This window comes from Phoca vitulina, unplaced genomic scaffold (assembly GCF_004348235.1).
Source record: "Phoca vitulina isolate PV1807 unplaced genomic scaffold, GSC_HSeal_1.0 scaffold18, whole genome shotgun sequence".
Classification (NCBI taxonomy): domain Eukaryota; kingdom Metazoa; phylum Chordata; class Mammalia; order Carnivora; family Phocidae; genus Phoca; species Phoca vitulina.
The window spans coordinates 33,686,309-33,697,726 of NW_022589721.1; the positions used below are offsets into that span (position 1 = coordinate 33,686,309).

General features: G+C 65.0%; 1 protein-coding gene across 1 annotated transcript in view; it reads left to right on the plus strand.

Annotated features, from left to right (window-relative positions):
* ADGRB1 (adhesion G protein-coupled receptor B1) overlaps positions 1 to 11,418 on the plus strand; it is an 81,898-nt gene that overhangs the window by 22,020 nt on the left and 48,460 nt on the right. Inside the window, 9 exon segments of the mRNA XM_032415564.1 lie at positions 5,830 to 5,991; positions 7,287 to 7,397; positions 7,849 to 8,013; positions 8,124 to 8,288; positions 8,723 to 8,896; positions 9,120 to 9,284; positions 9,494 to 9,595; positions 10,809 to 10,915; positions 11,104 to 11,298. Coding sequence (XP_032271455.1) covers positions 5,830 to 5,991; positions 7,287 to 7,397; positions 7,849 to 8,013; positions 8,124 to 8,288; positions 8,723 to 8,896; positions 9,120 to 9,284; positions 9,494 to 9,595; positions 10,809 to 10,915; positions 11,104 to 11,298 — 1,346 coding nt within the window.

Consider the following 11,418-nt stretch of genomic DNA (forward strand, 5'->3'; position numbering starts at 1 on the left):
GTGTGTCCATGTCTAAGTGTGTCCCTGTCCATGTCCCCGTGTGTGTCTCTGTCCCCGTGTCCATGTGTGTCCATGTCTAAGTGTGTCCCTGTCCATGTCCTGTGTGTGTCCGTGTATGTCCATGTCTATGTGTGTCCCTGTCCATGTCCCCATGTGTGTCCATGTCCCCGTGTCCACGTGTGTTCCACTCCCCATCTGTGTCCTCGTGTGTGTCCCCGTGTGTGTCCGTGTGTCCATGTCCATGTGTGTCCCTGTCCGTGTCCGTGTGTGCCCATGTCCCTGTGTGTGTCCATGTGTGTCCATGTCCCCGTGTTCCTATGTGTGTCCCCATGTGTGCCCGTGTCCCTGTGTGTCCCCATGTGTATCTATGTGTCCCTGTCCATGTGTGTCCCTTCCATGTCCCCGTGTGTCTGTGTCCCTGTGTGTGTGCACGCACCCCCGCCATCACGTGCCTGCACAGGGTGGGACATATAGGTGTGGGGGTCCCGGGGCCTGTGGGTGCGGGACAAGGCTGTGATGCAGGGCAGAGGAGACAGACCTGCCCAAGGCCTCACACACAGCCCTGGTTCCAGGCCTGTCACCACTCAGCCATGACACACAGGCCCCTGCAGGGCTTCGGGGGTGTCCCAACCCTAAGTTCCCCCCACTACCCTTAGAAAGAAGGGTCTGGAGTCCCTCTCCAGGGTCAACAGGGTACAGAAAGAGGCTGGGCTTGGGCTGTGGAGGAAAGATGGGGATCCAGGTGGAAAAGCCACGTCTCTGGAGTTTGGGGGTGACAGGGGGAGTGGGATGGGGTGTAGGAAGGTGTTAGGGCCTTCCTGCCAGGGACTGAGGCTTATCATCTCGGCCACGGATACTGCTCTTTTTGCACCAGGACCCATTTATAAAAATCCAGAAAACAAGGTCCAGGCTCATTGTAGACAATGCCTATTTCAGATGAAATAGGATGTGACCCCATGAAAACGACAAGCTCATGGAAGCCACAGGGGAATTCCCGCCCGAGGTCAGAGCTCACCCCACGCGCCCCCAGCCCAGGCTGCCAGGGATGCGCGGCGTTATGGCCCTGTTTGGCTTCCACGTCCCAGGACGATGGTGAGAAGGGGTGTCAGCTGAACAGCCAAGGCCAAGGTGGGGAAGCAACATGTCCAGGTCAAAACGCCACAGGGCAGAGCTGGGGTGGGACCCCGCCATCAGACTTTTAACAGGACACCCTTCCCAGGACAGGGGATAGACCCCTGCCTGACCGAGGAAGAAAGGCAGCAAGCAAGAATATAATCCTGCAGTTTCCCTTCTGTGAAATGCGGATGGGACAGACCTGGTCCCAGGGTCTGCGTGAGGCTAAAGGAGATGGAGCCTCTAGCGCAGGTGCTTGGAGGAGTTGTCCTTGTCCTCCTACCTGAGCCGAGGCCCATGGCCAGTGGGCACGGCTCTCAGCCCCGTCCTGAGATCTGACGGCAGCTGCTGCGGCTGGGTGGGCTGCTGGCCACGTGGGCCCTAATAGTGGGAGCTGTGGGCCCCGGTGCAGGATCAGCTAAGTGTGGGCATCAGTGGACAGGGGTTGGGTTGGGGAGGGGCATCAGGGAGCTGTCTTGTCCCCAGCGGTCCCCGTTTGCACATTCATGTGAATGTGGGAGAGGAGGAGCCTGGGTGCCCCCTGGATAGGCCCTAGCTTGGTAGGGGGGAGGGGTCTTCCCGGGGGCTGGACCATGCAGCGGGTCCCTGGGGAACCCGGCCTGCAGCGGTGACAAGGACCCGCGGAGCCGCCCCCACCTGCGGGGCTGGGGAGACCTCTGCTGGAGGAGACGGGAAGTGCACAGCCCTCCTCCAAAGGGACCAAGGCAGCGGGGAGTGGGGGGGCTCGGCGCGCCCCCGGCCGGCGCAGACTCGGGACAGCACAGCTTCCAGGCTGGGGCGCCGGGGTGGGAAGGCGGCCGCGGAGCCCCCTCGCAGTCTCTCTCTCCTGGGCGGCCATTAATCGGCTCTATTCATCCATTAATGAGATGGAAATGAGGCGCTGAGACAGAGGGGCATTGAGCGGGGGAAGAATGCGGCTTCTTTCCGCGCCTGGAGGGGTGGCCCGCCCCCCAGCCTTGCCCACTGCTCAGCAGCCCCGGGAAGCCCGCTGGGCCCTGTGGGCCGAGGAGAGCTTGCAGGGGGACCCCTCCGGTCATGGACGCATTCGCTCAACAAACACTTATCCAGTGGCAGCCATGTGTGGGAACACACATTAAAAATAAAAACGGTAACAAAAATAGCAGCTTCCATCTCCTGAGTGATCATCAGCGGCCAGAGCATGGCCAAGGTTGGTCAGTATGTGACGGGGATCAGGCCTCAGTATGTGAATGGGGAGCAGGGATCCTGTGCGCAGGATCCCAAGTTAGTCTGTCATGAGGATCAAGGCTCAGAGTGTGACCAGGCTCAGAGCTAGGCCCAGGGGCCAGCCTGTCCTCCAGACCCGTGGGCCCCCTCCCCAGCCTCTCCTGATGCACCCCCTCCTCTTCACCCCTCCCCCCCACCTGGGTCACCAAGGTAACCAGCCCTGAAATAGTGGGTGTTTTGGCAGCTGAGGCCTAACCTGAGTCTATCCTGAAACTCTGAGCTCTAGCAGCAGTTGCCATGGGAACCAAGTGGCATCCTCCAATTAGCCTGGCTTGGACACCCTCTCTCTCCCACCCACTGCCAGTTTCCACGTCACTCAGGCTTCCTTGTGGGGGCTGGGCTGGGGCAGCCAGGAAGGACGGGCAGGACGTGCCCCCCGACCCTGTCACCCGGCTGTCTCCCTGGACTCCAGCCTCCTCCGGTCCTTTGGGTCTGCATGACGGGATGGCACAGCTTCAGCAGGCGACACCACTGAGGCCTGGAGCGAGGGGTTGGGGCTTGTGGGCGGTCCTGGCAGGTGGCCTTAGTCGGGAGGCACAGGGGGGCTTTTGGAAGCTGATTCTGGGCTCGGCGCTGGCTCCTCTCCTCGTCAGCGGGAGGTAACTCGGCCTCCCTTCTGCACCTGCCTGGCGGCGTGGGCACGAGGCTGCTGCCCACCCTGCCCGAGCCGCCCCCTGTCCTGGCCCGTGGCCACTGGGGGCTCCCCAGCCCTCTCCCCGGGCCCCCCGTCTGCGCACGTGCTCGCGCACCCAGCCCACCTCTCTGGAGTCCGAACGGGATACGGGTGGTTTAAGATGAAGCGGCATTTACGTAGGACCCTCCACGTGTACAGTTCCTACTCCGCTCTTGAGACCCTGGCTCCGTGCACCTTGGAGGCACGGGCTTCCTCAGTGCCAGCACCCCCTCCCCGGGCAGACCCTCGTGGCAGCGGCCTGGCCCTAGCCCCTGGCTGTCCTCCATTTCCTCTGCTGTAAATGGGGTGAAAGTGGCCTCCCGGGCAGGCCGGGGTTCAAGGCTCCAGTGCCGAGGCGCCTGTCACAGAGTAGGGCCCACCAGGGCAGGGACAGGGGCAGGGGTAGGGGCAGGGTTCCCCTGCACAGGAGGTCCCCTGGGGGAGCTGGCCACAGTGGCCAGGGAAGGAGCATCCTTTCTTGGAGGGTCCGACAGCCTGGCTCGATTGCCCTTTGGCCACTCCCTAGCTGGGGGGCACGGGCATCCCTCTACTTGAGCGGGCCTTGGTCTTCTCATATGAGCAGTGCGAGCCACAAGGTGTCCCTCGTGGGAACTCAGTGACCAGTGAGGGCATCTGACCCAGACTGACCCAGACCCCGTAAGGGGCTCAAACCAAGCCCCTCCGCCCCCCCTCCAAAGAGCGAGGAACCATGCAAAATGCAGCCCTGCTCCCACTGTGTGGCCCTGGCAGGCCCTTCCCAGGCCCGACAGCACATCTGCGAGCCCCGTGTTCCTGTGTGTGAGCCCCAGAGAGCAGCATCCACGCCCGGCCACTGAGGGGCGGTCACTGCGGTCTGAGCCAGCCCCTCCCGCACATTTCCTGTGGTCTGGATGCCTCAGCTGGCCTGCCTTCCCCATCCACCAGCACCAGCCGACACGCAGGACGAGAGGCTCGATGGCTGTGGGCCCTTGGCAAAGGCGCTCTGCCCCTCTGGGCCCAGGGGGAGGGGGCTCCCGCCGGCCTGTGCCTCCCGTGCGTCTGCCCCTGGCTCCCCCTGCTGGGCGCTTCCCAGCACAGGCCCACAGGCAGTGAGGAGGGGCCCTGGCACCTTCCCAAGTGGCCACCCACAGAACAGATCAGCACCCGCCCTGAGTCACCTGGACACCAAGTGGGTTCTCCGGGGTCAACTCTGCCCCCAGTGACTGTCCACACCCATCCCCCCCAGCCCTTTCTTGCCATTTATCTCCATGCCATCAGTTCTGGGAAGTAGCTCCCCATCATCCTCAGATGAGAGGCATGAGGCCAGGGCGGGATGGACTTGACCATCCCATGCCAGTGGGCAGCGGTGGGGGGGCGGCCAGCATGGAAACCTGGTCTTTCAGCTCCAGCCCCGCCCTCTGCCCCTGTCCTAGGGCCCACCCTCGGGGGCTGCAGCAGCCTTTATTCTCTCCCTTGGGGTGGGGTCTACTTCCCCAAGCCACAGATACAAGCCAAACTCCAAGAGGCACCCGGGGCCCTTCTCACAGGCCACGTGTGTCCAACCTCAGGTGAGCAGGCCCCGTGGGGCAGTGGCCCAGCTTGAGTGCAGGTTCCCTGTTGGTCCCGGCAATGCCAGCCAGGTTCCTGGCCACCTCGGAAGCCAGTGCCATGGCAGGGCGTCCCGCCCAGAGTAGGTGCTGGTGAAGCTGCTTACCCTGACCCAGTGTACTCCGATCCTGCTTCGCTGGGAGCGTAGGGGTCCTGGTGTCCCCGAGGACACACAGGACGGCGGCGGTGGCTAGAGTCCAGCGCAGCACCATGGTCTGGGCCCCAGACCCCGTGGTCCCGGTCCATGGCCTTTGGACAGAAGCAGCCTTCCTCAGCCCATCAGTGCGGCCTCCACACTCTGGCCCAAGATGAGCAGCCTCCCTGCGACTCGGCCATCAGCAGCCCCCCAGTACTTAGCCTGCTCAGCATGCTTAGTGGACGTGACCACCCAGGGGCTCACACCCTCAGGGATGTTAGGTCTGGATTTTAGGGGCAACAGGGCCAGGATGGAGAAGACTCATGACAGGGGCTGAAAGGGGGTGGCTGGAGGCCTTCGTCCCTAAGCTCCCTTGGTAGCCAGGCACCAGCCCTGCTAGGTCTGGGGGAGTGAGGGAGAGAGCACCCAGGTCATGGCCAGGAGGTGGGGGCTCAGAGGACACTGGACTGAGGACCATGGGGAGGGGTCCAGCAGGGCTTGAGAATCTGTGTTGGGGAATGAGGGCCCCCTCAGCCCTGGCACCTATCACCAGAACCTTACAAGAGGCAGCCATGGGGGGAGGGGGGGCAGCAGGGCTGTCTTTCTTTCTTTCATCCATTCATTCTTCAGACACCCCTGGGGCTCCAGCTCTGTGTCCAGCCCCTACCCTGGGGGCCTGGGTTCAAAGCCAGTAGAGACCTTGTTACAGGTACGGGTAGACAGAGAGCTGGAGAGGGACACCGGGGAGTGGGGTAGGCACCAGGCCCCCAGGGCCATCCCCCAAGGCAGGCTCTTTCCCCAGCACCTCTGCCCCTCCCTGCCCCTGCCGGCCTCTGCTTCACAGGCCCAGGACGGGCTGCCCAGGCCCGCACTCGTCTCCCAGCCCACCCCCCCAAGGCTGCGCTGCCTCACGGCCCGGGACTCAGGCTTCGGACCCGCAGGTGCTCTACGACCCTGCCCAGGAGACTCCCAGAGGTCACTCCCTGAAAGACACCCGAGCCCTCTGCCCCGCCCCTGGCCCTGATTCCCCCCCCCCCGCCCCGATTCCTCCCAGGTGGCTGGAAGCTGTGGTCCCTGTGGGGCGAGTGCACTCGGGACTGCGGGGGAGGCCTCCAGACGCGGACGCGCACCTGCCTGCCGGCTCCCGGCACCGAGGGCCGCGGCTGCGAGGGGGTGCTGGAGGAGGGCCGCCTGTGCAACCGCAAGGCCTGCGGCCGTGAGTGCGCGGACGACGCGCGGGCGGGTTGGGCCTGGGGGGCCGGGTGGAGGACAGGGGTCCGCGAGGCCAGAGGAGGGAGGGAGGGAGGGAGGGAGGGGGCCTATGGCGGGGCCAAGGGAGGGAAGAGGCTCGGGGCGGGGCCAGAGGAGGGAGGGGGTCCGGGGCGGGACCAGGGGATGAGGGGCGGGGCCAGGGGAGGGGAGGGGAGGGAGGGACCCAGGGCGGGGTGGGACAGGGTAGAGGGAAGGAAACCTCCAGGGCAAGGTCAGGTTGGGGAGGAAGGGGGCCCGGGGCGGGGCCAAGTGAGGGGAGGGAGGAGCCTGGGGCGGGGCCAGGTAAGGGAGAGTGGGGGCCCGGGGTGGGGCCAGGTGAGGGAAGATCGGGGGACGGGGCCAGACGAGGGAGGGGCCCGGGGCGGGGTGGGACCAGAAAGAGGGGAAAGGAAACTTCGAGGGCAAGGTCAGGTGGGGGAGGGGCCTTGGCCCGAAAGAGGCAGAGTGGGCCCCGGGCTTTTGGGGGCGGGGCCTGGGGCGGGGCGGGGCCGAGGCCTGGTCCAGGTGGGGCAAGGACCCGTAGAGGTGAGGACCCGGGAGGAGGGGGTGGGACCCCCGCCCCGCCCGGAGTTAGACGGAACTGGTGGAGGAGCTTTCTTCTCCCCTGGGGGATTAGGAATTTTGGGGTGCTCGAGGAGGGCCGACTGCTCGCGGAGGACCCGGGGAGCCCGGGCCAGACCTGCTGGCCCCAGCCTGATCCTGACTCCAGAATGTATTTCTGTAATAAGCCTTTAATGTCCTTATGCATATTTTAGCCGCTCCCATAATGTTAAATCAAGTTATAATGAGACTGTCATTCTTCGGGTGGTTTATTCCCTGAAGAACTTTCCTGGGGAGAGGAGCTCATCTCAAGAATGGGGAGGGCTCTGGGGTGTCGGGAGGCCACGGGAGACAGGAGCGCTGGTGGGACGCTGAGCAGGAAAGGGCAACAGCCACTCAGACCCGGTCCTGCCCGCGATGCCTGCGACTCTGGAGGAAGAGAGGGAAGGGGCGCAGGGCAGGCGAGAGGGGACCCACAGGGAGGGGTCTCATGGTGACCACTCAGGGGCTGGTGTCAGGCCAGGGTGTCCTGGTTTCAGGTTTCCTAACTGTCCAGTGGGGCCACATAACCCGGGCGTGGCAAGCCTGCCCGCACTCTGGCCGGGGATAGAGGGCAACAGGGCCCAGAGCGCCCCTCCTGAATTCCAGGGGTGGTGCCGCAGGCGGTGGCCTGGACACTGACCTGAGCCCGTCCTGCAGCGGCCAGTCGCACCAGCTCCCGAAGCCAGTCCTTGCGATCCACAGATGCCCGGCGGCGCGAGGAGCCAGGGGATGAGCTGCAGCAGTTCGGGTTCCCGTCCCCACAGACAGGTGAGCCACGGGGTGAGCAGGCCTGACATGCCCTCAGTTAGACTAAAACACTACAAAGTGGGGAAGGTTGGTTTCAGGGAACAGGGTCTTTGGGCAAATATTCTACGTTATTAATTGCTGCTGATTCTAGGTAATAACCTTAATAACTTATCTTTAGACTCACCTCTTAGGTGCCAAGCAGACTGGATTTAGGGGATTGGTGCGAGGCGAGGGGGCCTGTTTGGGGCTAGGCCTGGGGACCCAGAGGTGGCACAAGGCCACCCACAGAGGTTCTCAGCCTGGTAGGGGAAATGGCAAGTCCTGAAGATCAGCCCAGGTGGGAACCTCCGGGCCTTAAGAGCCTAGCCGCCGGCCTGCTGCCCAGCGCGGTGGCCCTGCTCCGCGGAGTCCGACCGCAGCCTCAGCACCGAGGCAGCGGCAGGCCTGCGATGCTGTCGGTCTGGGCCCGCAGGTGACCCCGCAGCCGAGGAGTGGTCCCCGTGGAGCGTGTGCTCCAGCACGTGCGGCGAGGGCTGGCAGACCCGCACGCGCTTCTGCGTGTCCTCTTCCTACAGCACGCAGTGCAGCGGGCCCCTGCGCGAGCAGCGGCTGTGCAACAACTCGGCCGTGTGTCCAGGTGGGTCCGGCAGGGGGCGGGCCGGGGCGGGGCGGGCGGGGACTGGGCGGGGCAGCGGCGGGCCGCCCGGGGTTGCTGAGCCCAGCCACGCCCTCCCGTCCCCTCCGCAGTGCACGGCGCCTGGGACGAGTGGTCGCCTTGGAGCCTCTGCTCCAGCACCTGCGGCCGTGGCTTCCGAGACCGCACGCGCACCTGCAGGCCCCCCCAGTTTGGAGGCAACCCCTGTGAGGGCCCTGAGAAGCAAACTAAGTTTTGCAACATCGCCCTGTGTCCTGGTAGGTGAGAGGGAGGGAGCTGGGCAGGCGAAGAAAGGAAAGCGGGGAGGGCCGGTGGGTCACTGGCCAGCCGCAGGAGCCCAGGGCCAGCCTGCTGGGGTGCTTAGAGGCTGGAGAGCCTAGGGCATTCTCACTCGCGTGCCATGGGTGTTGGGGTGGCACCCCTCCAGGTGCTCACACCCATGTCCCAGGCTTCGTGGATGTGTGGTGGACCCCAGAGGCGTTCACGCCTGTGACCCAGGATGCATGGTGGAGTGGCAGGCCCCTGGAGGTGTTCACACTTGTCACACAGAGTTGGGTGGTGAGCCCCTGGGGGTGTTCAGTTCTCCCCTGTGGCCCAGGCCGGATGGTGGGGTGGGGGGCCCCTGGAGGCATTCACACCCGTGACCCAGGCTGGGTACTCACGCTGGCTTCCTGTCCCCTTTCTCCCCCGGGCCGGGCAGTGGATGGAAACTGGAACGAGTGGTCAAGCTGGAGCGCGTGCTCCAGCAGCTGCTCCCAGGGCCGGCAGCAGCGCACACGGGAGTGCAACGGGCCTTCCTACGGGGGCGCCGAATGCCAGGGCCACTGGGTGGAGACTCGAGACTGCTTCCTCCAGCAGTGCCCAGGTCAGGACCGCGCCCGGGGCCTGTGGGGGGGGGCGGGGGGGCCCCCGCACGGGGGGGGGGGGGGGGGGCTCTGGTTCTGCCCCCAGGTCTCAATTTCTTTTCTCCTCATGGCTTCCTGCTGCTACATCCCTGGGCCCCCATGTCTCTGCGTCCCCACGGCTCCCGGACCTGCACCTTCCTTGTCCCCATCGGGGTACCCCCCGTGCCGGGCTGTGCCCTGCAGTGGATGGCAAGTGGCAGGCCTGGGCATCATGGGGCGGCTGCAGTGTCACGTGCGGGGGCGGCACCCAGCGACGGGCGCGCGCCTGCTCCGGCCCGTTCTTCGGGGGGGCAGCCTGCCGGGGCCCGCAGGATGAGTTTCGGCAGTGTGGCGCCCAGCGGTGTCCTGGTGAGTGTCCTCCTTCCCGTCCCCTTGGCTGGGCTCTGGGCAGGGCCACCCGGAGCAACCGGGTGGGCTTGGGGCTTAGCTTTGCTGGGAATGGCTCTGCCTTGGGACAGTAGATGTTCTGGAAGGGTCTTGGCCTCCCGGAGCCTCTGCCAGCTCATGGTCCCCCTTCCCATACCCTGCCCCACCCACTGCCCCTGGCCCCTCGGCAGAGCCCCACGAGATCTGTGACGAGGACAACTTTGGCACGGTGGTCTGGAAAGAGACTCCGGCAGGAGAGGTGGCTGCCGTCCGGTGTCCCCGCAATGCCACAGGTGAGGGCTGGGGGGCCGAGTCCCACCTCAGAGAGGCACCGACGCCCTCCAGGCCTGCCCCAAAGAGCTGGCAGCTCGTGCCCACTGAAGCCAGGGCAGCACGGCTGGGCCCCACGCGGCCCGCCCCAGCGTCCTGAACGCTCCCGAGAGCCAGCATCTGCACAGAGCCCATTGCAACGGATGTCCAGTTATAGGTGGGAAACTGAGGCACAAAGAAATTAGTACACCTGCCCTGGGCTTGCAGGGCCAGTAAGTAAGAAGCTGACTCCGAATGCAAGCAGCCTTAATCCCCGGGGCAGCCCTGTGGAGGGTTTGGGGGGGGTGTGGAAAAGCGGAATGTGCTCCTAAGGGAAGGGGCTTAGCTGCCCTGAGGGCTTGGTCTTCTTTGTTCCTCTTATTTGAAGGAATGCCATCAGTTTGTGGACGCTTATTGCTGTGTGACGTTCAGGAATTGACTTGACCTCTCTGAGCCTCCATTTTCTGTCTGTAAAAGGAGGGTGTTTGGGGCTGTCCCACCAGGGCTGTCGCTAGGAAGGGTGGGGTGGGACACACAGGACGGGGACAGTGGTGGGGCCGACAGTGGGGTTGTGTATTCCTGAGCCCCACCCCGTCTTGTTTACGTGTTCCTGGGAGCATATTGCAAATGCAGAGAAGCAAAGTTAAGAACACGCAGGTCACACGATGGCGTGACCTCTGGCCTTTGGTCTGCGAGTATGACCACATTCCCGCCTTATTGTGATCCTGCGCCCCGCTGTGGAACAGGTGTCCCTTCCCACCCAAGGGTTGGCGTCGGGGTCAGCCCTGTGGTGTGCCACGGCTGCGTGGCCGCTGCTGCCAAACGCCCCCTCGGTGTCCGCACGACGCCCAGGCCAGCGGAGGCCCCCGCCGTGCTGTGGGGGGAGCTGGGCAGGGCCTGGGCTATTGGCTCTCCCGGGGGCTCTGGGTTGAGGGGGGCTTCAGGAGAGGCCCCCCGCTCGGCCGAGGCCTCCACCTCCATGCAGGTGGGGTCCTGGGTCCCTGGCCCAGCAGCTGCCTAAACGTGCTGAAGGAAAGAAACAAGGAAGCCAGGCCCCGTGCCGGCTCCGCCCTCGGTGGGAGCCCCCCCCCCCCCCCCCCGGCCAGGCCCTGCTTCTGAGGGCTGGAGGGGCTTGTGCCTAGGAGCAGGGGGTGGGATTTCTGCGCCGGAGGCAGAGATGACCCGCTGTCTCCCCAGGCCTCATCCTGCGACGCTGTGAGCTGGACGAGGAGGGCATCGCCTACTGGGAGCCCCCCACCTACATCCGTTGTGTCTCCATCGACTACCGGAACATCCAGATGATGGTGAGAGTGGGCTCTGGGGCGTCGCGCCCTGCCCGGCACTCCTCTGCCCTTTAACCTCAGACCCAGCCCTACGGCTGGCCTGTGGACACAAGTCAGCTGTGGCCACTGGCTGGGGGCCCTGGGAGGCCCGAGGCCCTGCCTTGCCGAGTCCTGCTCAATCATGGCATCCACCCCCTCCATCTCTCCAGACCCGGGAGCACCTGGCGAAGGCTCAGCGTGGGCTGCCTGGGGAGGGAGTCTCCGAGGTGATCCAGACGCTGGTGGAGATCTCCCAGGACGGGACCAGCTACAGTGGGGACCTTCTTTCCACCATCGATGTCTTGAGGAATATGACGGAGATCTTCCGGAGGGCGTACTACAGCCCCACCCCTGGGGATGCGCAGGTGGGCTCCCGGAGGGCAGCCCGAGGGAGGGCACCTGGGAAAGTGAATAGGGAGTCCCTGACTGCAGCCTCACACTGAGCCCTGACCTGGCCACCTGCTGAGCCCTGACCCCAGTTACTG